The sequence below is a fragment of the Medicago truncatula genome, chromosome 7 (assembly GCF_003473485.1).
Source record: "Medicago truncatula cultivar Jemalong A17 chromosome 7, MtrunA17r5.0-ANR, whole genome shotgun sequence".
Taxonomy (NCBI): Eukaryota; Viridiplantae; Streptophyta; class Magnoliopsida; order Fabales; family Fabaceae; genus Medicago; species Medicago truncatula.
In genome coordinates this window covers 45,114,842-45,142,102 of record NC_053048.1, presented here as the reverse complement: position 1 = coordinate 45,142,102, position 27,261 = coordinate 45,114,842, and the positions used below count along the sequence as shown (strand labels likewise).

The window sequence follows — 27,261 nt, the reverse complement described above, 5'->3', positions numbered from 1 at the left end:
TTTAATTTTTGTATCTAATCAAATTTTTATACAAAAATTTGTATCTTATGCGTTTCCTCGATTTCAGAACATTGATATAAGATATGATATACATGTACGTACCCACCGCAGCTCAATCCCAAACCCGACCCAAATATGAAAATTACTTTATTATCCTTTTTATTTATATAAATTAAACACAAACACTAACCCAATTTTCATCTGCATATGTCAAACGTCGCTTCTCTTAGTTCTCTCTCAAGCTGTCAACACTGCTTACAAAGCTGGTGATGTTATTGCTTCTTTCTCATTTCATTCATTTTGTTTCTCTCTTTATTTATCACTATCGGTTCTCTATATGAATTGTTTTCAGGTAATTAGAAATGGGTTCTATCAGATCAAATACGTCCAACATAAAGGATCGGTATGTTTCCCATTATCTTGTACTTTTTCTTCAATCATTGAATGTCGTTGTTATTTTTTCATTTTCAATTGTCTTCGATATTATCGTAATTGGTGTTGATTTTAAAGCTATTTTCATATAGGCACCAAACTGATAAATTAGCATAACCTATATAGGAATAGGACTAAAACTTTAGCTTTTGATTTTATTCCATTTTTTGGAATTTGCTTTCAATACATTCTTGCATATTTGGAATTTTTTTTTTATTAAAAAATTATTCAATACGGATTTGGAGATGGGATATGAGAATCAGGAATAGAGATGGGGAAGGTAAACCCCGACTCATTGCCATGCCTACGCATATATCACGGGAAAGAAACCGTGGCCTAAACGGTTAGGAAACACTCTTTGCACTTTTAGGCACGTTTATCCATTGTTGCCTGAAGTGAAAAATGTTGTAGGATCCTATTAATTATCAGCTTTACTTTCGCTCTTCCCATTGGATTGTGCCTTTGTTAGCTGTATGTGCTCGATTTCTTCTTGTTTTTATTAATTCTTTTGATAATGTTAATTTATTTTTTTGTCGCTGATATTTTATTGTTGTGGTTCTCCTAATGGATGAATTTGCGCATAATGTTTTTAAGGAGATAATAGAAGGACAAGAAAATTGATTAAGTTGGATTTTGATAAACTTGGATTAGATTTCAATTTTTAGTAACAACATCAAATTTTTTTTTTTCTTGGGAAATGCTGCTTTTTACAAAACTAAAACAATGAAACCGACGAGGGCATGTATTATAAGCGATTTCATCCACCAATGCTTTGTGCATGGTGTAAATAGAAAATGAAATTTTTGTTGACTTTTCATAAAAATATAATACGCTTCATCATTCTTGTGTTTCTTGTCTCACATGATTCATAAGAAATAGCGATACTCTAATTTTTTTTTCTTATGATGCTTGAAACGGGATGCAGGGAAATTAATTGTAGAAGTTGTCGTATTGACTATTTCAATTTGTCTGATTAACTATTATTTTTTTCACAAACTCAACTATAAAATTGAAATAGGTAGTTTTTTTTTTTTGAAGGAAAAATAAGTAGTTCTTTTAAACATTAATCCCTTGAAATTACTCTAGTTGATGATAAGGGCAATGAAGAAAGAAATTTGGAGAAATGTGAAAGAAACATTAGCAGGGGTATCATGTAATTGAAAAATCTGCGTTATGAAGTAAACAATCCAGCAAAAAATAAACAATATAGAAAAGGATTGATGAGCAAAACAATAGACAAGATATTGCAGAACATGCACAAGTTGGTAGATTTTTGTCATGTGATGGATTTGTGTATGAAATTATTCCTGAAAATGGAAAACCAACAAGTGTTGCATCTGAAAATCTTCAGTGTTGGTGAAAGGAAAAAGTGAGGTTTGATAGAAATGGTGTTGCGCAATAGTTGTGTTATCAAAAAGGATTTCGCTATAATGTTAACGTTTTGGATCAAGAAATATTCCACTTCAATGGATATAATAGCGTATCTGATGAACTCCTGAACACAATATTATGGACGCTTTTTTCACGTCTTATGCAATTTGGTTGTAATACAAATCAAAGGGAGTATGTATGCTTGAAATTCATTTTGATAACAATTACTTTTATACAAACTATGAAGCACTGAAACAAGCATTATAATTAGTGTCATGACAGGTATAGAAGAATAAATGTCAGTGTCATGTATAGTGTCTGTTTTGGTGCTTAATAGTTTCATAGTTTGTATGTAAATAATTATCATCAAAATGATTGTAAGTGTACGTATCTCCTTTGATTTGGATTACAACAAAATTGCGCATAACATAACAAAAGTGTACCTAAGGTTGTGTTTAGGAGTTCATGCAATTTTTGCGGAGATACATTATTATCTCCCTTGAAGTGGAATACTTTTTGGTCCGAAACATTAACATTATAGCGAAATCCTTCTTGATACTCGACTATTGCAGCAGGACCATTTCTATCAAACTTCGCTTTTTCCTTCCACCAACACTGAAGATTTTCAGATGCAGCACTTATTGGTTTTCCATTTTTAGGTATAATTCCATACACAAATCCATCCGCATGACCAAGATCTTCCAACTTGTGCTTGTTCTGCAATACTTTGTCTATTGTTTTGTTCATTACTCCTTTTCTATCTTGTTCATTTTTTTGCTGGATTATTTACTTCCTTACAATGATTTTTCAATTCCATGATACCACCGCTTATATTCCTCCAAATTTCTTTCTTCATTGCCTTTGTCTTCAACTTGTGTACTCTCTGGTGATTAATGTTTTGAAGAACTACCAATTTCCATTTTATAAGTGAGTTTGCGAGAAAGTAAAAATTGATGCATGTGTTGATGAACAGGATGCAGGGAAAGTAATTCTAGAAGTTGTCGTATCGATACTCAGATTGCGATACACATTTTGGACCGCAAGTAGACATCATGATTTCAGCTTTCCAGCTCAAGTCTTGTTTGGAGCTTTGTTAGTTCTTATCCTCTTTATTCTCATTCAGGTATTTAGTGCTTAATAACATTGTAGTAGTGAGTGATATTGAAATCTAATAACATTGTGATCTTTTTTTTTTTTACAGGTTTCGTTTCCATTAGGTAAATTGTCACATATGATCCATGGGTGCTTTACATCTATTATATTTTGTGGTTGTATCGTGTATCATACATACAACCATATCAAGAGGTTCTCCTATTATCTTTGGAGCTGCGGATTGAAGAATATAAAATTACAGCATATTATATTCCAATGTTGCTTTATGAAATTATAACTATAGCATAGACAGTCCCATATAATATGTTTTTGTATATGGGTTCATTATCAAATTACTAGAGACGTTGAATATTATTTTTACTGTATTTTAGTGTTATTGTTTAACTTAAATTAGTTGCAGCACATATGTGCAACATCTGTATAGACCAATTGAAATAGAGAAAGATTGTTTAACATATTTTAGTGTTATTAGTTGTAGCGCATATTTTTCTTTGTGTAACTATTGAGAGAAGCCTAGAAACCCCTTGAATCCAGATATCCTATTATCTTTGATTGGTGAATGAAATTGTTGCCTTTCCACCCTTGCTTTATGGAGACCTTCCACATAAAGGACATAAATGCACCAGACTTATAATCCTTTCTTTGACATGTAAAATTCATTCAATATTTAGATAAACAAATGAGGACCCCCAAAGCCAGAGACCATTCTTTAAACCATATATAAATTAATAGGGGTAACTTGGATTTCAAAAGAAAATGTTACCATGGAAGTGGTAACTTCTAAATAAACTGAATTTCAAGAATACGTAACCGAAAGATTAATTTTAGATATCGTTGTCGTTTTAAGAATGGTATTACAGATAGCCGCAATACCTTGATTAAATGACGGTAAACCTCTCATCCCAACCCTCCAAAAAGCCCTTAAGCTTCAAAATTCAAAAAAAAAAAAAAAAAACGGCACCAGAGAAACTTACATTGATGCACAAGAAGTGTGTGATGGATCTAATGACGGTTTAAGAAGTTTCTCTCCTTCAATCTGATACCAAGAATGCATTTGAGTAGGTAAATATATTTATATTAGTTTTTTTTTTTTTTTTTTGACTTTGACAAAAACAATCTCAACTCCTTTTATTAATTGAATAGCATCATTACAAGTGGGAGCAAAATCAAAACACTGGTGACTATCCCAAGAATTGACCGCCCTTGCTAAAATACAAGCAACCGAATTCGCTCGTCGCCTAATAAATTTTACCACAAACTTTGAATTAACAGACAATTTGTTTTATTGTTACAAAATAATGGAACCAAATTCTGATGCAAGTCTAGCTGAACTATGAATAGCGTCGACTGACTTTGGAATCACTTTCATAAATAACGTTCTCCCAACCTCTTTGGTGAGCCCACTGCGCATAGCTTCAACGAGACTCGTAGCTTCACTTTTTTTTATTTGAACCACTAAGAATCCAGGAGGTGAATGCTGCGACAAATTGGTCATGATGGTTGCGAATACATCTCCCAAAACCGGTCTGCAATGCATGTGAAAAGAAAATCGTGTCGACGTTGCACGTGAGCCCATTTTTTGGCGGCTTTTTCCACAAGTTGCTCTGCTGAACCGAATTCCACTCTTACCACATCCTAACAGCCTTGTTTATAACCTTATCAAGCTCCTCTTTGAAGTTATTCGAAACCAGATAGTTCCTATCGACCAAAACTCTCAAATGAGCATAAAAAAGTTGCACATTTTCTGCGGAGTCAAAAAAATGGCAAAAAAAACAGGTCCTTAATTGAGTACACCGTAGCAGCCATGGTATCAACATCATTCAGCAATCTCACATTATTCCAAACAGCCCTATTGTAATGACATTCCACCAGAAAATACCAATCTGTCAATTACATGAAATTACTAACCATTCAAAAAATTCTCCAAATAAATCTTATAGCCTGACTTAGCAGTATACTTTCCACTAGAATCCCAATCCCACATAATTTGATCACAGATGAAATATTGATGGAGGGGCATTTGGACATTTTTATCGGCCACATCAGAAGAAAACAATTTGCTAATGAAGTTTACACTATCTTCATTGTAATATTCATTATAAATAAATAACACTACAGAATTATAAATTGACAATGTTCATTTACTTCATCTTTAAGCATTTCTTGAATAAGATTCTGTTCAAACCAACAACCATTGGAGCTCTTACTCCACCTTCCAGCACTTGTATAGAATCTGTCACGAGAGCTAAAACCTAAAAGTAATTTGATTAAGCGAATTCACATTCCTCAATAGATGACTTGCTAACTCAATTACTTTCATGGTACAAACACAACCACGTAACTCCATGTATCTCAAATCATTGTGAAAAAATCCTACATATTCTATTTTTTCCTCTCAAAGTCAACCATATGTGGATTTTCCGGATGTGGATTTCTGATCTGAAAATTAATTATCATAATATTGCATATATGGAATTGTAAAATTCCACCAAGCATAAAAGAAATGCAGGACTTCTATTTTAATTGAAATAAGATGTTGTTTATTATGATTAAGGCCATGTTTGACAAGGTCAAACTGCTAGCTTATAACAAATATGCATCCTGCACCAATACAATACCTGCCCGATACGCCCCAATACGTATCGGGAGGGTATCTGGAGATTAAATTTTATTTTAAAAAATAATTGTCTCATGCTTTTTAGATAGGATACGCGAGGGATAGACGGTGGAAAATTGATACGTGCGGATGCACAATGTTTCTATTATTTTTGAAATATATGTAATTGACTAAGTAATTGTGTTTACTTTTTGTGCCTATTGTTTTGCTTTTGAGTTTTAACCCATAAGTTGTATTTTGAGTTTTAAAGTGTAGTTTAAATTTAATTTTTTATTAAAGTATATTTCCAGTACGTATCTTGAATTAAAAAAAAATATTCGTATCAACATATCGGTGACATATCCTATCTGTATATCAGGTACTAGGGCTTCGGAGTAATCGTGTCTTTCTGTCCAAGCCGGAACAAAAAAAAAAAAAAATCAATAGGGAGATATGATTCTCTATCTCTATATATATATAAATCTACACTACATAGAAATCATAATTCTCGGTTAAAACTTCAAACAAAACTTTTCTCACATTCACATTCTTCTCTACTCTTCTCCTGATTCTCAATTTTCCTTATCGAAGTTTCTACTAATTCTCAAAATCATCCAAGCCGAGGTCTTCTCCACCAACCCAATTTTATTTTTCATATGTATGTAGCTTTGTATTAATTACATGAAATCTCAGTGTACCTGCCGTCTAGGGTTTTACTTGGAATCTCAATTATTTCAATATTTTTTATTTTTTAACTTTAATTGCTGTTGTGTTTTGTGTGTTTTCTGTATCATGATCATCATGATGATGAAATTAATCATAATTCTCAATTCATCCAAGCAATCACAAATTAATCATCCGCTGAATACTACGAGCAACTCAGCGTCTTCTCCACCAACCCTATTTTATTTTTCACATGAAATCTCAATTACTTCTGCGTTTGTGTGTCTTCTGTATCATCACTGTCGAAATTACTAAACTCAAATGAAAGTTTTGTTTCATTGTTTATGCTATTAATTCAATTTCTGGTGTTCTTGCAGCAACTATGGAGATGGAGAGGAGTGAAAAACTCAAGACTGAGTTCCCTGTGTTGCCTGATTGTGTTATATCATATATCTTTTCAAAGTTATGTTTGAAGGATTTGGTGAAAACAAGTGTATTGTCCAAACTATGGCTTCACGAATGGGGATTCAGGATGGACCTCAACTTTGATATTCATACCTTGTGTGACTATGATAAATTTCCAGAAAACATCACACTCTATGAATGGGTCGAATCTGAATTTACCGCAAGAGTGGATCAATTCATGCTGCATTATCAAGGTGACATGATCCGGTCAATCCGACTAGTGTTTCCATTAGGTACTAAACACACTGGTGTCATCGAAAGGATGATTTCCAAAGTAATTGCTAAGGGAGTCAAACGTCTTGAATTGATCTTATCATATCAAGATGATGATGATGCTGATTTTGATTACATACGTCCATACACATTACCCTTCATATTACCCTTCGATCTCTTATCTGACGCTGATTCTCTAACGTATCTGCACTTAAAGAGGTGCATCCTAATAACTATGGACAACTTCTGTGGTTTGAAGAATTTGAAAACTCTTGTGTTGTCTCTAGTTTCTGTGAAACAGGATTTGATTCAATGTCTACTTTCCAACTGCATTCATCTTCTAGACTTCACCCTTGATGACTGCAAGTTCAAGTCTGACTTAAAAATAACCAGCCCAACATTGTTAAATTTGAACATTGTTAATTGTCGGGTTAAAATCCAGAAGAGGAGGAGTATCGATATCATTGCATCAAATCTCTCATCCCTTGAATATTCTTGTACTGGTACTGAAGTACACACAATGAACATCAAGGCTCATATGTTATCCAAGTTTAGCTTCACCGGCAACAGAATCTATCAACTTGTGGGGTTTTCTGGAATGAAAAATGTGACAACAATTGTGTTGGACGGTGTCGGTGAATGTATATCTAGTAAATTAGTGTCACTTTTGTTTTCTGTGTGTCTCCAACTCGAGGACGTCACCTTGAAGAACTACAACCTCATATATGAATTGGAGGTCATCAGTAAAAATTTGCGTCATTTGAACATAATCGACTGTGGCTCTCAAGAACAATACTCTCCTCCCATAAGTATCGATGCAGCCAACCTCTTATCCTTTGAATACAGCGGTCACATGCAAAGATTCTCTATTAAGGCTCCAAAGTTATTGACCATTTTCTGGAATGCAGCTATCAGTGAAAAAAATCCATATCTCTTTGGTTCAATTGCAAGTTTTCATCATATTGAGAATTTAGCTATGACCATGACCCATTCACAGGTGAGTAGTCAAAACCCATGTCTACTGTTTGTGAATCCAATGATTAAACTACTTGACCCAAAAAATATATTATCTAGTTGTATAAAAAGATTGGACATAATGTATATTGTTTCAACTGCACCCTTAATATGAGACGCACTTGTGATTGTTTTGGCACAACCTGCTACTATTGATTACCTAAGTTTCTTTTAATTAATAATTGAGTTACTAGCCGCTTGTAATCAACTTTAATTATTATTATTGGTGTACACAGATAACAGAGTTATCAACTATCTTGGTTCGATTTCAAAATCTCAGGCAATTGGAGCTATTTATCAAGGTCCCATGTGATTTTAATATAGGCTTCGAGAGCCCAGATTTTGAGATCCCGCATGATTTTAAGATAGACTTCTTTTGGATTTTGGATATTGCAATGGCTTGCCAGCATCTTCAAAAACTTTCTCTTACGGTGAGTTATTCAACTCTATTTTTTTCAGTTGATCATTTTTTAACAATACTATAAATTTTTTTTTATATATAATCAATAGTTTCTATAGTTATATGTAAATAAATCTTTTTCTCCCTGATAAGTAGAGAAATTCATTATTAAATCGATGATACAATGTCAAAGTAGAGCATCAAAGCAGATGCACTCTACATGTACACCAGTTCTCAAGATCTCAAACCAAATAAAACAAAAAATAGACAGATGTAAATAAAACCCCCCTACTATGAAGTAAGAACACTCCCGGAAATTGAGCACTCACACTATCAAGAGGCAAGCGACAACACTACATACCACTAGTTCAAACCCCTTAAAAGCCACCCCCAAAATCCAAAAGCCTTCTCAACAGAATCAAAACAAATCAACAACTTTAAATACTCCCTGAATTTCCTTATATATATATATATATAGCATTTCACTTTATCTTGTTGGTTTTTCTATGCTGCAAACAATATAGTAGGCTAGTTCCTTCGAGATTACAACCAACCACTCCCATACCATCAAATCCAAAGCTCATCCATGATGCCTCCATTGCGTTGATCTTTTCCCTTCGAGATTACATGCTCTTTTTTTTTTTACTATAAGATCTATAATATACCTTGTAGTTATGCCTTAATGCAATGCCATTATAGATTATAGTGAAAAAATGGTCATAATAGATCTTATGGTAAAAAAAATAGTCATTTGAAAAAACACTCTAAACTCATGAGAGAATAACTGCTGTCAAACAACTCTATTTTAGTCTTAAGTGTTTATAGGCTATAAGTTATCTGATTTAAGCTAGCAGTTTGACCTTATCAAACATAGGCTTAAGCATAGAAACCTCTTATTTCAACCAAAGTAATGAATGACAGTTATATGCCCGATGGAATTTTCATATATGTAATAATATGATCTTTATTTTTGAATTTTCAGATAAGAAATTCACATCCAGAAAATTCACATAGTATTGATTTTGAGAGGCAAAGAAGAGAATATGCAGGGTTTTCTCATAATGATTTGAAATATGTTGAGTTACATGGCTGTATGTGCGCCATAAATGTAATTGAGTTGGCTAGTCACATATTGAGGAATGTGAATTCACTTAAACAAATTACATTCAGTCCTGGTGAAAAATTCTACAGAGGTGCTGGAAGATGGACCGAGGACTCGGATAATTGTTGTTGGTTGTATGAGGGTATTATTCATGACATGCTTCAAGATGAAGTTAATGAACAATGTCAGCTTGTAGTTTTGTAGTGAATTTTGTAATATTATTAGGTAATTCATGCCTACAAACATTGTATAATTTATTACTTTGATATCAATTACAATGTTAATTGTTCTTTGAGTTTTTCTACTTGCACCCTAGTTAATCATGGTTGCACCCCAAAATGACAATATTACCCTTTCATAAAATTTGATTTTCAAAAAGCATATTCCTTCTTTCTTGGTTACATCCCAAAACCCTTCTTCCAAAACCATAATTCTCCAATCGATCGATTGTGTTCTGCGAAGATTTTCAAAACCATACTTTCTCACGTCCATTCATGATTTCAAAGAAAATTCGAAGCAAATCAGGTTAGCAAGTGTTGTTCTTCAATCGATTGTGTTTTCCTTGTTCTGTAAACTCAGTTTAAGTAGGTTCATGTAAACTCAGTTTAAGTAGGTTCATGTAAACTTAGTTTAAGTAGGTTCTTGTAAACTCAGTTTAAGTAGGTTCATGTAAACTTAATTTAAGTAGGTTCATGTAAACTCAGTTTAAGTAGGTTGATGTAAACTTAGTTTACATGAACCTACTTAAACTGAATTTAAGTTAACCTTACCAATGTAAATTAAAACCGTAATCGTACAGTGCATCAGTGCAGTTGAAGGAAAAAAATTGAAACTTGCAAATAGAAGAAATTCAATTACTTATATCCAATTGAGTATGGATGAAAAATATTTTGATTCACTCTTTAATTTTCATGGAGATTGATATTTAACATCAAATTGTTTGCTCGTGATCGCTTGTGGGGTGAAAGAGGGTGAAACTCAGTGACAATGAATAAAATTAGGGTTTTAAGAAAATTTATATAAAAGGGCAATTTTGGTATTATAAAAAACTTTTAAGAAAATTTGGGTGTAACCAGACAAACATGGGGTGTAAATAGAAAAACACTTGTTCTTTTAGGTGTTTTTGTACGAAGAAAAAAAAGAATCATTGTAGTGTTATACATGTAGGTGTTTTTTTTAAAAGAACATGTAGGTCTTTCCTGATAGCTTCCGTTTTTTATTATTGAAATATCTTATAAATAAACGCTTATCATATGACAAACTTTTGTCCTATAAACGTTTAATAAGTTGTTTATCTAAATAAGCTTATATATATATAATAAATTTTTAGTGGTTAAAATTGTTGTTGTAGGCGTTTAAGTATCGAGTTGGGGGTGGGGGTGTTTATGTTATTAATTCAAACTTTGTTGATTAACTCAAATCAATAGAGTTGGGGTGCTATGCTATTAATTAATTCAAACTCTGTTTGTGCAATTAAATAAGCCTATGTATTACAAATGACTTTGAATTACATTCATATCTTTCTTAAAAGTGGTTCTTGATCAACATTGTTGGAACGTTTTGATGTTGACTTTGATCACCAGTGAAGCTAACAATGGAAGTAGTAGTATCAAGTTGGGGGTGTTTATGCTTGTTGTGATTCGGACCAAAATTCACCAATACTTTGATATGTAGAGTAAAATTAGCAGCAACCAACACCAAATAAATCACAAACAAAAAAACAAGGTAAAGAAGAAGAACACGACAATATTAGTTTACCTAATTCGACACAAGGTTGACATGCGTTTGAAGGAGAGAGCATTTCTCCAATTCATTATCAAATAGTTTCGTTAGAAAGAGATACAAGGGTTACGAGGAATCAGCCTTCAGCAGCAAGCTCTCTAAGAACAAGCTATAATTTTCACCCTTTTCATGAATCTCTTCTCATTGCCAAGATACTCAATGATTTTCATACCCAATGAGTTTGAATGGTGTTTTCAAACCCTAGACCTAGAGTCCCTCATAAAAGCCTTCAACCTTTAGCCTATTGATTCTCTAAAGGTTCGCTATTTTGATTTGTCTAGGTTTGCCTTTTTCCACACCCTAAAGCCCTAAACTCGAGTTGCCTATATATAGAGTTCATTCAGCCCGTAAAACTTGGAGACCAAGAAAAAGAAACCCCACGTGAGAAACATGCAACCCTCTCTGCGAATCGCGTAAGAGGCATATACAACAATTATCCACCTTGTCTTTAAATCAATGATGATGCCACTTTAACCATCAACCACCTTGTTCCTTACCCTTGCATCCAACTACATTAAGTGGTCCCATAAGATTTCACATTTACATTTTCAAACTTCGGAATGCCTTTCGCTCGCTTGATGATTCTTGCACCCAACAACACTAGGATTTTTAGATAGCTCTACAAGTTTTCACCGTAACCTTTTCAGCCTTCAAAGTGATTTATTTTCATTCTTCTGAAGATTCCTTCACTTCTAATTACCTTTGGTCTTTTAAGTAATCCCACAAGTCATGCCATACATTCTTCAACCCTCGGAATCTCCTCCATCCTCCTGAAGAATTCCCTTTGCTCTCCACTAGAGCACAACACGCAAGGACTCCATAGTTTTACCATTATGGGGCCACCATTAGTCTACTCCTAGTCCCACTAGTGGAAGACTCAAACTCAAGTTGAGCTTTCTCCACCTCAACTTCCAAATGTGTACATCCTATATGTCTTTCACCTTGTAACCTCCATCTTTAAGGCTGATCATGAGTTATTATCACCACCTCTCCATATTGAACTTGAGTATTTTTAGCACCGCCTTTTCAGACTGATGTCTTCTACGTAAAGGTCAAATTGCAAGTGTCATCGTTTCCAAGGTGAGATACTCCACCTTCTTCCTCATCCCAACAAGACGCCATCAAAGCACATGCACATCATAATCCTCTGGGGCAGCTGCAAATTGCACAAAGTTATCATTGTCCCCTAACTCGAGACAATCCTTCCTTAACTGATCGGTCTTGTGACACTTGAAGCATTAATAATAAAACAAGACTAAGAAAACACAATGATACTTGTTCACCTAGTTCGGCCCAAATTTGACCTACATCTGGAGGATAGTTATCACTCTAATTTATTGTCAATGAGTTCTTCACAAAGAGAAACCAAAAAGTTACAAGAAATCAAATTTCAACCATAAACCCTAATTTTCTCCACTGAAAACTTTGTTGAAACTGACTTTTTATAGATATGGTCGCACATTTGCATTTGGCAGGAAAACGGCAGCCCCAAAACTTGCCTCAAGCAGGTGTTCCGGAAACTGAGCGTAAAATGACAAAGTGACGAGAAAAAAAAATTTATGACTAGTAGACTATTTGTAGGTTACTAATTTTTAAAAGGTGTGGTTCGGTCTGGTTTGGTTCTAGAGTTGTGGACCAAAATCCAACCAAACTGATTGTTTCTTGTTTATGGTGGCTGAAACAAATATAAAAAATATCCATTTTTAGCGGTTTTGAATTTTTTTTGGATGGGTTTGCGTTTTTTATCTGAACACTTGTGATAACAATTGCTATTTTGTTTCTTGATAATTCGGATGCAGGGAAAGTCATTCTAGTATCTGTTATATCAACTACTGCAGTTGTGTTCAGCTTGACTCTTTACACATTTTGGGCCGCAAGAAGAGGTCATGATTTCAGCTTTTTAGGCCCATTCTTGTACGGATCATTGTTGATTCTTGTGCTCTTTGGTCTGATTCAGGTATTTGCTCTCTATTTAGAGTGTAATTAATTGGCAAATTAGCCCTTATAATAGTGATTTTGATATCTAATATCAGTTTGATCCTTTTTTTTTGTTGTAGGTTCTGTTTCCATTGGATAAGTTGTCACATATATCTATGGGTGTCTTGGAGCTATTATATTTTCTGGCTACATTGTGTCTATGACACATACAACCTTATCGAGAGGTTCTCATATGATCAATACATTTTGGCTTCGGTTTCCTTGTATCTGGACATCATCAACCTCTTCTTATATATGCTTACTATCTTTAGTGATGATGATTGAAGATAATTGAATTACGATATTAGATTATAAATTTCTTACCTTTTTTTTTGACACATTCCATAGCTTTCTAGTTTCAATGTAGTTTTATTTTCTCATTTTTCAATTTTATGAAATTATAAGTACATGCAATTCCATGTATTTAATATATATCTCATGTTGAAATTGAGAGGTAGCCATGTTCAGAAAGGTCCATTTGATATTTATAAACACGTGTGCTAATACATTGAATTAAATTTGGCAAGCAGCAATAGCAATAACAAGATGAGAGGTTTAACTGTTGTATTTGTTTTGTTTTTGGCCACGATTGCGAGAAGCCTAGGAAACCCTTGACTTCAGATATCGTTTTCTCTTTTATTTCTACACCCGAACTCCACAATTCCCCTCGAGTCTGTTTTCAATCCAAAGTAGCGTCATTTTTCTCCATAGTTGATTAGATCTCTTAATGGCCATGCCGGTAAATCTGGGCACATGTCTGGCAGCACAGCATCTGTACATTTAAGAGTGCAAAGTTATGGCATGTGTACCTCAGTGCTATTAGCTAGTAACATACTCTTGTTCTTTTTTTAAATAGCTCCTCTAATGCTTTTTCTCTTCTTCTTTAGCATTACCGGAAATATTTACCTGTCCAATTCGATGTATGTAAACAGAAACTATTTTTCAGTGCAGATCACCTGCGGTTACAACCAAAATGGAATTTAATTGTTTTGATAAGCAGATTACTGTTTGAACTTAATATAATGGTGGTGGTAATAATTACCGTTTGAATAACATCTTCCTACAGTTTTCGGTCTTGAACAAGCAGTTGGCAATCCCAACACTTTGCTCTTCCACAAATGAATACTTGGTGAATGGAATGAGTTTGTCTGAAAAAACTGCACAGGTAACTTTGAATATTTAGTAAGAATTTATTGTATACTTTAACAACATTGTCACATTCATCAGAAGAGTTGATGCGAGAAGAAGCCGTCTTCGACTTAACCCTAGAATCAGTTAAATTTGGGATATGAAATATCCAATTCTAAATGCTTGTTGGCAATTTCTTTAGTTGGGTCATATAACTTCTTTTTAGCCTCTTTAGTCATTAGTCTTGCCGCTTTTGGTTTAATCACTCCCCCAATCCTATGAGCAAATCTCTTTGAGATATAAGCTTCATCTTGTTCGTTTGGATGCACATCTGCCTTAAGCCATCCAACATAACTAAGATCATCATCAAATAATGATACATTGAGATCTATAAAGACTTTCAAACCAGACCATTCTATTCTCAAAATTAACACCTTCAGTTGTTTGGACTCAGTAAAATGATAATGATCAATATCAGAGTAATCTTCTAGATACTTAGATGTGAAAGAGATCAAAGATTTCGATGGACCAGGATCATATGGTTCAGTGATAGTGATCGATAACGACACAAGGGCATACTTAGATGGGTTATTATCCGGCGGTTTTGGTGGTACTGGCTGTGGAATGGCAAAGCCACCTATGAATTGGATGTTAGTTGCTTCAGAGATACAATGGAAATCCAACGGGTTCAAAGTTTTCACAAATGCTGCAGGTTGGTGGTGGAATTCTCACAGAATCATGAAATTGTCAAAAACCGTGTCCTTTGAATGAGGCTCGACCCTTGGAGTGTTGATTGATACCGGATATCTGATTTTTGTGTGGTGTGGAGATGGCTCGTGAAAAGGCAAATGAATCTTGTCATGCTTTGGACTGAGCGGACGGTCACCAACAAAGGCAGAGACAGAATAAACAACAAAATTGTCAAGTGTAGAAGGCTCATCCGTAGACTTTAACGATTCATATGATTCAGGTCTCTTTATGAATAACGCATAATAACACAAATTTCAATTATAACTATAGTCAGTTCCATATAATAATTGTCTCTGAGTATGAGTTCATTTTCAAATTACTAGATTTATTTTTTTTAATGAATAATACCCGCAATTACTTTATCGCATTTCGGTGTTATTGTTTAACTATAATAGACATTTTTGTAATATCTATATACCAAAGGAAATAGTGAAAGAGTGTTTATAAGACGCTACAGTGTTACTATATAATATGCAACTCATTGACAACTATTCAAGTTAAGGGAAGTCCAATTGAGTACTTGATATGGATGACATTGATAAACATATGATGTGCTTAATTCATCTCGAAACATAAAGTTTTGAAATTTGGTAACTAGCAATAACAAAATGAGAGTTCAATTGTTGTATTTGATTTGTCTTTGTGTAACGATTGAGAGAAGCATAGAAACCCCTTGAGTCCAGATATCATATTCTCTTTGATTTCTACACTCGAGCTCGACGATTCCCCTTTTGTCTGTTTTCAATCCGAAGTAGCGCCGTATATGTCATCAAAAAGGATATTTTGAAGATATGTGATCAAAGAGGATATTTTGAAGTTTTTTAGAGGAGTCTCCATTACATGCGAATTAAAAGCATTCAAAGATAAACTAATGTTCACGGATGTGCCGAATCAAGGTAAGAACACTCCCAAATACATGGAATGACTTTCAACTTGTGTGTAATCTCTGTCTAGATCGAAACCCAAATACATGACCCACATCTCTGCATGAAACACATCACAAGCTGCAATTTTACGAGCATAATTGATCAAACAAATGTTATTGCTATCTCGAAGAAGACCACCACACCGAAAAGATTAATTGAGCTTTTATGCACACCTTAATGTTTGCATCTAAAAAAAATTTGTACAAAAATAAACGATATTCATTCATTCAAATTGATAGAGTACATTGATACGATATAAATCCCAAGTCCCTAAAAACAAAAATGATGAATCTGCTAACAAACTTACAACATATGTCAACAAATATGACTATATTCAAGTCTCCGGAACACCCATGACTCTGTATCTGCAACGTTGACGACGCCAAAGTCATTGATCGGATTTGAACTTGCTCAAAGCTAATATTTCAACATGAATCAAATAAACATTGCACTAAGACGGGAAATAAAAAACACACTGCAGAAAGACGGGGAAATCAACAAACAAAGTTGTGCAGAGATGACAAAATCACAAAAACAAACGGAAAATATGTGGAAACCAATTTGAAAAGAAGGAAAAACAATACTACGCATTCTACTAAATTCTAGTATCTTGCCAAAAAAATTACTCCCTCCGTCCCTCAATACTTGACCTATTTGAAAAAAATATTTGTCCCACAATACTTGACCTTTTCATATTTCTAAGCAGAATTTGACAGATTTACCCCTTATAAATACTTTTTGTGGTCCTCATATTAAAGTTTGTAGTGGAACAAAGAAAGTAATCATTACTTAAAAGTGAAAAAGTTTCAAAATAATGACAAGGGCAATTCAGTAAAAACATCATTCTCTTTCTTTCATCTTTACTCTTTTCTTAATCTGTGAAATAAATAGAAACCCTAGTACCCTTGCTTCTGCATTCTTCTAATAGAACCCTAGTATCCTTGCTTAAGAAAAAAATGTTTGGAAATCAAGATATCAGGAGTGGAGGAAGTGCCCTTTACCCTACGATGCTTGAGAGCCCTGAATTAAGATGGTCCTTCATACGTAAGGTATACTCCATCATCACAATTCAGTTGCTTCTGGGCATCGCTGTTGCATTCGCCATTATTTTTGTTCATCCCATTGCTAATTTCTTCTTCAACTCCAAACTAAGCCATGTTCTTCGCATTGTCCTCTTCATTGTTCCCTTCATAAGTATGTTTTATATCTTCATCATAACTTGGGTACTTTTTCTGTTATTGTATTTCATAACACTCTTACTTACTATTTGTTTCATTTTGCAGTTTTATGTCCACTATACTGGTATCATAACAAGCACCCTCTTAATCACTTCCTCCTCCTAATTTTCACGGTCGCTGTACCTTTCCCAATTGGATTGATTTGGGCCTTGTTTAGCGGTACGTAACTCTCAAAATTCTTCTTGTTTTTTATTAATTAATTCTTGTGATAATGATAATATATGTTTTTGTCAGTAATGAATAATGATTTACTATATTATATCATATCATGTGGTTTGCCTATTGGATGAATTTCTGCATATATCTTTTTCCAGTAAATTAATGGAAGGACAAGAGAATTGATTAAGTTGGCTTTTCATAAATTTCAATTTTCAATAACAAACAATTAGGGTGTTTGCGGTTCGATTTGAATCGGTTATAAGGTACAAAAAAACTATCCTATCCAAATATAATTTTGTGACTTGTTGACTAGTACATATAGTAGGTTAATAATTTTTAAAAAGTGTGGTTCGGTCTGGTTTGGTTCTAGAGTCGTGGACCAAAATCCAAACCAAACCGTTTGTTTCTTGTTTATGGTGGCTGAAACAAATCTATTTAATATTGATTTTGAGCGGTTTTGAATTATTTTGGATTGGTTTGCGTTTTTTTATCTGAACACTTGAAATAACAATTGCTATTTTTTTTCTTGATAATTCGGATGCAGGGAAAGCCATTCTAGTATCTGTTATATCAACTACTGCAGTTGCGTTCAGCTTGACTCTTTACACATTTTGGGCCGCAAAGAGAGGTCATGATTTCAGCATTTTGGGCCGATTCTTGTTCGAGGCTTTGTTGGTTCTTATTCTCTTTGCTCTGATTCTGGTATTTCGCTCTCTATTTAGAGTATAATTAATTAGCAAATTTTCCCTTATAGTAGTGCTTTTGATATCTAATAACAGTTTGATCCTTTTTTTGTTGTTGTAGGTTCAGTTTCCATTGGATAAGTTGTCACATGTGATCTATGGGTGTCTTGTAGCTATTATATTTTATGGCCACATTTTCGTTGACACAGACAACCTTAACAAGAAGTTCTCAAATGATGAGTACATTTTGGCTTCAGTTTTCTTGTATCAAAACATCATCCCCTTCTACTTTTGTATACTTCTTATTTTTACCCACATTTTCTCTTCCACCAAAGAAAAATTGGTGAATGGAATGGGTTTGTCCGAAAAACTGCACAAGAAACTTTGAATATTTGTGTGCCACTTAATAGAAATCAAGCTCTCTTTTTAGTAAGAATTTATTGTATACCTTAACAACATCATCACATTCATAAGAAGAATTGATGCGAGAAGAAGCCTCTTCGACTTAATCCTAGAATCAGTTAAATTTGACATGTGAAATAGCCAATTCTAAATGCTTGTTTGCAATTTCATTAGTTAGCTCATATAACTTCTTTATAGCATCTTTAGTCATTAGTCGTGCCGCTTTTCGTTTAATCACTCCCCTAACCCTATAAGCTTCATCTTGTTCACTTGGATGCACATCTGCCTTATGGCGTCCAACATAACTAAGATCATCATCAAATAATGGTGAAGCCACCTATGAATTGGATGTTAGTTACTTCAGAGATACAATGGAAATCCAAGGGGTTCAAAGTTGTCACAAATGCTCCAGGTTGGTGGTGGAATTCTCACAGAATCATGAAATTGTCAAAAACCGTGTCCTTTGAACGAGGCTCGACCATTGGAGTGTTGATTGATACCGGATATGTGATTTGTGTGTGGTGTGGAGATGGTTTGTGAGAAGGCAAATGAATCTCGTCATTCTTTGGACTGAGGGGGTGGTCACCAACAATGGCAGAGACGGAATAAACAACCAAATCGTCAAGAATACAAGGCTCATCCGCAGTCTTCAACGATTAATATGATCCAGGTCGCTTTATGAATAACACGTAATAACACAAATCTCAATTATAACTATAGTCAATATCATATAATAATTGTCTCTGAGTATGAGTTCATTTTCAAATTACTAAATACTACTTTTTTTTAATGAATAATTAATACCCACAATTACTTTATCGCATTTTGGTAAAATAGACATTTTTGTAATATCCATATACCAAAGGAAATAGCGAGAGTGTTTATAAGATGGTACAGTATTACTATATAATATGTAACTCATTGACAACTATTCAAGTTTAGGAAAGTGCATCTATATGGCTGATATTGATAAACACATGTACTTAATACATCTCAAAACATAATGTGTTGAAACAAATTTGGTAACACAATAACAAAATGAGAGTTTCAATTGTTGTATTTGTTTTGTCTTTGTGTAACTATTGAGAGAAGCCTAGAAACTCCTTGAGTCCAGACATCATATTCTCTTTGATTTCTACACTCGAGCTCGACGATCCCCTCGAGTCTGTTTTCAATCCGAAGTAGCACCATATATGTCATCAAAAAGGATATTTTGAAGATATGTGATCAAAGAGGATATTTTGAAGCTCCTAGAGGAGTCTCCATTACATGTGAATCAAAAGCGTTGTTAAACTAATGTTAATTCACCAATCCACTATTCTATCGTTTCACGTCAAGTATGGTTAATTTGCACCTGCTAATTCACGGATGCGCCGAATCAAGGGTAGGAACACTCCCTAATACATGGAATGACTTTCAACTTGTGTGTAATTCCTGTCTAGATCCAAACCCAAATACATGGCCCACATCTCTGCATGAAACGCATCACAAGCTGCAATTTTACGAGCATAACTGATCAAACAAATGGCATTGCTATCTCGAAGAAGACCACCACGCCGAAAAGGTTAATTGAGCTTTTATGCACGCCTTTAGAGTTGAGCTTAAAGTTTGCATCTAAAACAAATTGTACATAAATAAACAATATTTATTCATTTAAATTGACAGAGTACATTGATACAATATAAATCCAAAGTCCTTAAAAACAAAAAGGATGAATTTGCTAACAAACTCACAACATCCATGTTAATAGCATAAAACAGCAAAGTACATATGCCAACAAATATGACTATATTCAAGTCTCCGAAACACTCTTGTTTCTGGATCTACAACGTTGACGACGCCAAAATCATTTATCGGATCTGAACTTGCTCTCAAACCTAATCTTTCAACCTGAATTAAATAAACATCGCAAGAAATAATAAAAAACACATTGCCCAAAAACAGGAAATCAACAAAGTCGTGCATACAAAATCACAAAGAAGACTAAAAATACCTGGAAACTACTTGTTCAATTAGAAAAGAAGGAAAAACTATACTCTGCATTCTACTTTTCTTTTTTAAAGAATACTGTGCATTCTACAAAACCCTAGTATCTTGTCAAAAAATAATAATAATAATAAATAGAAACCCTATTATCCTTGCTTCTGCATTCTTCTAATAGAACCCTAATATCCTTGCTTAAGAAAAAATGTTTGGAAAAGGAGATATCGAGAGTGGAGGAAGTACCCTTTACCCTACGTTGCTTGAGAGCCCTGAATTAAGATGGCCCTTCATACTTAAGGTATACTCCATCCTCACCTTTCAGTTGCTTCTCACCATTGCCGTTGCCTCAGTAGTTGTTTTCGTTCACCCCGTTGCTAATTTCTTCGTCAACTCCAAACTAGGCTATGCTCTTTACATTGTCCTTCTCTTTGTTCCATTCATAAGTATGTTTTATATCTTCATCATAACTTGGTACTTTTTCTGTTATTGAATTTCATAACACTCTTATTTACTATTTGTTCTATTTTGCAGCATCATGTCCACTATATGCTTATCATCACAAGCACCCTCTCAATTATTTCCTCCTCCTAATTTTCACCGTCGCTCTAGCTTCATCAATTGGATTGACTTGGGCCTTTTTTAGTGGTACGTAACTCTCAGGATTCTTCTTGTTTTTTATTAATTAATTCTTTTGATAATGATAATATCTTTTTGTCGATAATGATTTGTTATATTATATCATATCATGTGGTTTGCCTATTGGATGAACTTCTGCATATATCTTTTTGAAGTAAATTAATGGAAGGAGAAGAGAATTGATTAAGTTGGCTTTTCATAAACTTTAAATAAATTTCAATTTTCAATAGTAGGGTGTTTACGATTTTCATCAAAACTATCCGATCCAAATATTAAAATACTTGTTTGGGCCACCATAAACAAGAAACAATCGGTTCGGTTTGGATGAGTCAAATTTTGTGACTTGTAGACTAGTAGTAGGCTAATAATTATTAATAATTTTTAAAAGGTGTGGTTTGGTCTCGTTTGGTTCTAAAGTCGTGGACCAACATCCAAACCAAACCGATTGTTTCTTGTTTATGGTGGCCCAAACAAATCTATTTAATATCGATCTTGAGCGGTTTTGAGTTATTTTGGATTGGTTTGCATTTATTTTTATCTGAACACTTGAAAAAACAATTTCTATCTTGTTTCTTGATAATTCGGATGCAGGGAAAGCAATTCTAGTATCTGTTATATCAACTATTGCAGTTGTGTTCAGCTTGACTCTTTACACATATTGGGCCGCAAAAAGAGGTCATGATTTCGGCTCTTTAGACCGATTCTTGTTGGGAGCTTTGTTGGTTCTTATTCTCTTTGCTCTGATTCTGGTATTTTGCTCTCTATTTAGAGTGTAATTAATTGGCAAATTAGCCCTTATAATAGTGATTTTGATATCTAATAACAGTTTGATCCTTTTTTTGTTGTTGTAGGTTTTATTTCCATTGGATAAGTTGTCACATTTGATCTATGGGTGTCTTGGAGCTATTATATTTTATGGCTACATTTTCATTGACACGGACAACCTTAACAAGAGGTTCTCAAATGATGAGTACATTTTGGCTTCGATTTCCTTGTATCTAAACGTCATCCCCTTCTACTTTTGTATACTTCTTATTTTTACCTACATTTGCTCTTCCACCAATGAATAATTGGTGAATGGAATGAGTTTGTCCGAAAAAACTGCACAAGAAACTTTGAATATTTGTGTGCCACTTAATAGAAAACAAGCTCTCTGCTTAGTAAGAATTTATTGTATACCTTAAAAACATCATCACATTCATCTGAATGTGAAATTGGTGCGAGAAGAAACCGTCTTCGATTTAACTTTAGAATCAGTTAAATTTGAGATGTGAAATAGCCAATTCTAAATGCTTGTTGGCAATTTCTTTAGTTGGGTCATGTAACTTCTTCTTAGCCTCTTTAGTCATTAGTTGTGCCGCTTTTGGTTTAATCACTCCCCCAATCCTATGAGCAAATATATATATATATAAACTTCATCTTGTTCATTTGGATGCACATCTTCCTTAAGGCATCCAACATATCTAAGATTATCATCAAATAATGATACATTGAAATCTACAAAGACTTTCAAACCAGACCGTTCACAAAATTAACACCTTCAGTTGTTTGGACTCAGTAAAATAATAATTACTAAAGATCAATATCAGTGTAATCTTCTAGATACTTAGATGTGATAGTGATTGGAATTTTTGATGGACCTGGAACATATGGTTTAGTGATAGTGATCGATAACGACGCAAGGGTATACTTAGATGCGTTATTATCCTGCGTTTTGGTGGTGGTGGCTGCGGAATGGCGAAGCCACCTATGAATTGGATGTTAGTTGCTTCAGAGATACAATGGAAATTCAACCGGTTCAGAGTTTTCTCAAATGATGCAGGTTGGTAGTGGATTTTTTGCGGAATCAAAACCTGTCCTTTGAATGAGGCTCGACCCTTGGAGTATTGATTGATGCCGGATATGTGATTTTTGTGTGGTGTGGAGATGGCTCGTGAGAAGGCAGATGAATCTTGTCATGCTTTGGACTGAGCGGACAGTCGCCAACAATGGCAGAGACAGAATAAACAATAAAATCGTCAAGTGTAGAAGGCTGATCCGCAGACTTAAACGATTCATATGAGCCAGGTCTCTTTATGAATAACGCATAATAACACAAATCTCAATTATAACAATATATAGTCAGTTCCATATAATAATTGTCTCTCAATACGAGTTCATTTTCAAATTACTAGATACATTTTTTTTATGAATAATACTACTTTATCGCATTTTGATGTTATTGTTTAACTATAATAGACATTTTTGTAATATCTATATACCAAATTAAATAGCGAAAGAATGTTAATAAGACGATACAGAGTTACTATATAGTATGTAACTCATTAAGAACTATTCAAGTTAAGGAAAATTCAATTGAGTACTTGATTTGGATGATATAGATAAACACATGTGCTTAATACATCTCAAAACTTAGTGTCGAATTAAATTTGGTAACTAGCAATAACAAGATGAGAGGTTCAGTTGCTATATTTGTTTTGTTTTTGTGTAACGATTGAAAGAAGCCTAGAAACCCCTTGAGTCCAGATATCATATTCTCTTTGATTTCTACACTCGAACTCGACAATTCCCCTCGAGTCTGTTTTCAATCCGAAGTAGCATCGTTTTTCTCCATCATCTGATAGATCTCTTCCTGGCCATGCTGGTAAATCCGTGCACACGTCTAGCACAATATCTGCATATATTTATGATTACAAAGTTATGACCTATGTACCTGTGCCGGTAAAAAAAAATGTGAAGCTATTAGTAACTTACTCTTGTTCTTTTTTGTTATTGTTCCTGCAACATGTTTGCTCTTCATTTTCAGCATTACCTGAAATGTTTGCAAGCCTTGTCAATGAATGAACATGTAGAAAATTCTGTCTAATGTCAATTTCTGAAAGAAAAATTTACATGTCCCGTTCGATGTATGTAAACAGAAACTATTTTCCAGTGTAGATCACCTGCAGTTATCACCAAAACAGAATTTAATTGTTTTTCAAACCAGAAATTTTGATGTAGTCTTAATAGCATAATTTGTAATTGGTAATAATGATAATGTACCGTTACGGGTGCGTTTGAGTAATTCACTGCCCTTAGCAAGTAGTTCTTGGCTGCAGGAACCTATAAAACCATCTACATTCACAATTTCTCCACTATCACTGGAGCTGTTGTTCATGTTTTTTATGTTATTACCTTTTCCAGATATTGGTATACCTCCCATTCCTTTCTCCAATGGTGTTACTGCAGCACCATTCCATAAGTCCTTCACAGCTCTAGCTTTCAGTGTTGCTGCTCCTCGGAGAGCTACATATCAAGGACCATATACACATTGCATAAACTGTGAATATAAGGATACAAAAACAAAGAATATGAAAAATAAGTCGATATGCATATTACACGTATTATATCCTTGTGAATTAACGATTTTGTATGGTTGGTTCAAATAAGTCTTAGTCTTAGACATTTTAATGGTTTATTGTAGGTGTGCTGTAACATCATGATTTTTTATGTTTCGATAGCCTCAAGAGGTTAGCTGTATTTAACTAAAATTCTCAGGAATATCAAGAATAGCAATGCTACCGCGATATGAAACATTGACTAAATTATATTATGAAATAGATGCTCAATGATGTGGGCTAAAAGTCTTACCTGTGGCAGCTGCAGCAGTAAGAGTAGTGATATCATCATGAGAACGAACATTCACAGCTGAGCTGACCACCGATGCAAGGTGGTCGCGCTCAGCTCCCATTGCTTCGGCAGCCTCCACACATTGTGCGGCAACTAGAGTGGCAGCCGAAGCAACAGCCACGTCTGTCTTGGCCATCTTCTCATCCTTGTTTTGTGTTGATGAATTTGCTGTTGCTGCTGCAATGGCAGCTATAGCAGAAGCAACAGCAGCCACAGTAATAGTAGCGTGCAGCTGAGCATTTTGTGTTCTGCTTTCTTCTTTCTTCTTTTCTCTTCTCTCTTTCAACCACCTTCCTACAGTTTTAGGTCCTGAACAAGCCGTGCCGTTGCCAACACCGGCACTTGCTCTTCCACCATTGAATAATGGGTGAATGGAATTGTTTGTCCGAAAAAACTGCACATACATTAACAGGAATAAGCATAAGCCACATAGTAAAAATATAGAACTAAGTTAATAGAGTTGTTCATAGCGTAGTAAAAATTTATTGTAAACCTTGACAACATCGTCAAATTCATCTGAATGAGAAATTGGACTGTCTGTTCCAGTTAATGAACTGCCACCATTCAAAGGTTCGCTGCTGTGAGATAATCTACCTGATGTTAACGGAGACACTTCCTGTTACATATATAATAATCAACAAAAAAACATTAATAAAGACAATGTCATATGTGAATGTGGTAAGTAAAGAGTAGTAAGCACCTCTCTTGCAGAGTGCGACATAATGCGCTCAAGGACGAGCTGCGAAGTAGCAGAGGAAGCAAAAGAGAACTGATTCTTAGACTGTATAGAGAGATCTTCAGATAAAGAGTGGTTAGTGGTTTCTTCAGGAATAGAACCATTTGAAGGCATGCATGAAGAATGAGGTGGTGCAAGAGCTTTTGTGACTTCAAGAGCTGAAGCACTCCATGATCTTGACAGAAACTCCATAGGAACTCGAGGACTCTCCGGTAGAGGGGTGTCGCCACTCGGAACAAATTCAGGACGCAGACAAGTGATTGGTTCCATGTTAGCTGGGGTGAGGTAGCACTTAGTGTCTTGTAGTTTTGATTTTTGAATGTTAAGTTAGAGAGAGGTGACAGAAGCATTCATGAAGGGGTAGGTGAATATATAGTACTGGTTTTGGCAGAAGGAATGAGATGATGTTGAAGTTTAGGCTAACTAAAGGGGCTTAGGAGGAATGGTCAATCACCACTAACCATGTGGTAAATATGTTTTTCTTGTTCAAAAGTTCACTTTAAAATCTAAATCCACACTTGTTTTTCCTACTTCAGTTCACATTTACACGTGACTGTTATAAAAAGAAACAAAAAAACATATAATTGAATCATGGAATGGTCCCACTAAAATTTGGTTATGAGTTCTTTTGAATTGAACTAGTTTTGCATGTTAATTTTTTTAATTATTTAATTATATGTTGTATGCATTGGGACTGATTCACATGACAATCTTAGGGGACTTAGGAGTATAAAAAGAATGAGTAATGATACATAGATATCATTTATTTCCATACACCTTCGTACATCCCATGCATTAGGAAGAGAGAAGAGGAGAGAAAAGAGAAAGTGTGCTTGTGCGGGGTCCACGTGACTACGTGTCAGATTTTTGTGTGGGTGTCAAAGGGTGTATTGTCACATAAGGGTGTCTATGTATCATTACTCAAAAAGAATCTAGTGGAATTCTGCAATTACCCGCATCCCAAACCATATACACACCAACACATAGACATCTTAGTCAAGAGCAAACATAATTATGAACAAGACAAAAAGGTAGTAATGCATTGCGGGACAGCCAAATTACTTTCTTTGGCCAGGTTTAGAGAATGTTATTGTCACCTTAATAGGCTTCCATGTGATTACTACACTTAAATCTGGTCAAGGCTAGTTTAAATTTCATTACTTTAATAAGTAAATGACTTTGTTATGTTACTATATTATTTTTATTTCAAGCACTACCAAAAAAAATATATTATTTATTTCAATATCAAAAGCTAATGTTGTTAATTATTAATTAGTACTAGTATCAATATAATTTATTTATTCCCAACGATAGGATTTTGGATGACAAAATTATTAGTTTTTGGATAACAAAAATTTGAATGCTATACAATAACTTCAAAATGTTAGGATTTTGATTTTCTTCAACTTCGTTACTTGTTAGTTGGTGCTTCAATTTGATAATTTCAAAAACTATTTGTTAGATGAATCCTCCCTCAAGAAGTTAATTTCCTCTAAACTTAAGATAGTTATAAAACTTAAATTAGAATTTGGTCAATTCGAACTCTTAATATTTTATTTGCATGTCATTTGGTATCATGAATCATTTTCACATAATTCACTTATGATGTTGAATAATGAATACATCATTCGGTTACTATTAAAAGCAAAAATCTACATTTTAGATTTATTCATTAAATGATATATGTACTCTATAATAATGACCACATACATCATTAATCGAAGAAAATTGATGTATACACATTTGCTTAGGCTGAAAAATACATGTAAATTACTCAAATGTCCCTCGGCAGTTAACTGCCGAATTATGGAACCGACTGCAGT

General features: G+C 34.2%; 5 protein-coding genes across 5 annotated transcripts in view; 4 read left to right on the top strand and 1 right to left on the bottom strand.

The window, feature by feature from the left end:
• The window catches only part of LOC25499166 (protein LIFEGUARD 4), a 28,303-nt gene extending 14,890 nt beyond the window's left edge, over positions 1 to 13,413 (top strand). Inside the window, exons 4-5 of the mRNA XM_024771062.2 lie at positions 3,005 to 3,108; positions 13,314 to 13,413. Coding sequence (XP_024626830.2) covers positions 3,005 to 3,108; positions 13,314 to 13,413 — 204 coding nt within the window. The remainder of the gene's footprint in view (positions 1 to 3,004; positions 3,109 to 13,313) is intronic.
• On the top strand, positions 5,978 to 9,628 carry LOC25499163 (uncharacterized). Its single transcript, XM_013594337.3, has 4 exons — positions 5,978 to 6,136; positions 6,553 to 7,850; positions 8,104 to 8,298; positions 9,250 to 9,628. The coding sequence occupies exons 2-4, from the start codon at positions 6,558 to 6,560 to the stop codon at positions 9,571 to 9,573; spliced, it is 1,812 nt and encodes a 603-aa protein (XP_013449791.1). The 5' UTR covers positions 5,978 to 6,136; positions 6,553 to 6,557; the 3' UTR covers positions 9,574 to 9,628.
• A 3,993-nt stretch (positions 13,414 to 17,406) lies between the features above and the next one.
• On the top strand, positions 17,407 to 18,400 carry LOC25499161 (protein LIFEGUARD 4). The gene is made up of 3 exons (XM_039828014.1): positions 17,407 to 17,443; positions 17,874 to 18,031; positions 18,134 to 18,400. Exons 1-3 carry the CDS (start codon positions 17,407 to 17,409, stop codon positions 18,398 to 18,400), a joined length of 462 nt encoding a protein of 153 aa, XP_039683948.1.
• Positions 18,401 to 20,602: 2,202 nt separating this feature from the next.
• Positions 20,603 to 22,897, top strand: LOC25499159 (protein LIFEGUARD 2). The gene is made up of 6 exons (XM_013594333.2): positions 20,603 to 20,840; positions 20,929 to 21,042; positions 21,625 to 21,782; positions 21,885 to 22,027; positions 22,636 to 22,717; positions 22,808 to 22,897. Exons 1-6 carry the CDS (start codon positions 20,603 to 20,605, stop codon positions 22,895 to 22,897), a joined length of 825 nt encoding a protein of 274 aa, XP_013449787.2.
• Positions 22,898 to 23,367: 470 nt separating this feature from the next.
• LOC25499158 (VAN3-binding protein) lies at positions 23,368 to 25,903 on the bottom strand. The gene is made up of 7 exons (XM_024770286.2): positions 25,403 to 25,903; positions 25,196 to 25,318; positions 24,664 to 25,096; positions 24,076 to 24,318; positions 23,926 to 23,975; positions 23,788 to 23,845; positions 23,368 to 23,707 (listed from the first exon to the last, which is right to left on the bottom strand). Exons 1-7 carry the CDS (start codon positions 25,706 to 25,708, stop codon positions 23,493 to 23,495), a joined length of 1,428 nt encoding a protein of 475 aa, XP_024626054.1. The 5' UTR covers positions 25,709 to 25,903; the 3' UTR covers positions 23,368 to 23,492.
• Positions 25,904 to 27,261: the final 1,358 nt, after the last annotated feature.

Excerpts from the sequence above, each read along its gene's own strand:
- LOC25499158 (XM_024770286.2), bottom strand. The coding sequence starts at position 25,708 with ATGGAACCAATCACTTGTCTGCGTCCTGAATTTGTTCCGAGTGGCGAC. Across the intron at positions 25,319-25,402 it reads TGTCGCACTCTGCAAGAGAG|GAAGTGTCTCCGTTAACATC; the intron begins GTGCTTACTACT and ends TATATGTAACAG. Across the intron at positions 23,976-24,075 it reads ACTCAAACGCACCCGTAACG|GTGATCTACACTGGAAAATA; the intron begins GTACATTATCAT and ends TGATAACTGCAG.
- LOC25499161 (XM_039828014.1), top strand. The coding sequence starts at position 17,407 with ATGAATAATGATTTACTATATTATATCATATCATGTG. Across the intron at positions 17,444-17,873 it reads ATATTATATCATATCATGTG|GGAAAGCCATTCTAGTATCT; the intron begins GTTTGCCTATTG and ends ATTCGGATGCAG. Across the intron at positions 18,032-18,133 it reads TTCTCTTTGCTCTGATTCTG|GTTCAGTTTCCATTGGATAA; the intron begins GTATTTCGCTCT and ends TTGTTGTTGTAG.
- LOC25499159 (XM_013594333.2), top strand. The coding sequence starts at position 20,603 with ATGTTTGGAAAAGGAGATATCGAGAGTGGAGGAAGTACCCTTTACCCT. Across the intron at positions 20,841-20,928 it reads TCTCTTTGTTCCATTCATAA|CATCATGTCCACTATATGCT; the intron begins GTATGTTTTATA and ends TCTATTTTGCAG. Across the intron at positions 21,043-21,624 it reads GACTTGGGCCTTTTTTAGTG|GGAAAGCAATTCTAGTATCT; the intron begins GTACGTAACTCT and ends ATTCGGATGCAG.
- LOC25499163 (XM_013594337.3), top strand. The coding sequence starts at position 6,558 with ATGGAGATGGAGAGGAGTGAAAAACTCAAGACTGAGTTCCCTGTGTTG. Across the intron at positions 7,851-8,103 it reads TGACCATGACCCATTCACAG|ATAACAGAGTTATCAACTAT; the intron begins GTGAGTAGTCAA and ends TGGTGTACACAG. Across the intron at positions 8,299-9,249 it reads TTCAAAAACTTTCTCTTACG|ATAAGAAATTCACATCCAGA; the intron begins GTGAGTTATTCA and ends TTGAATTTTCAG.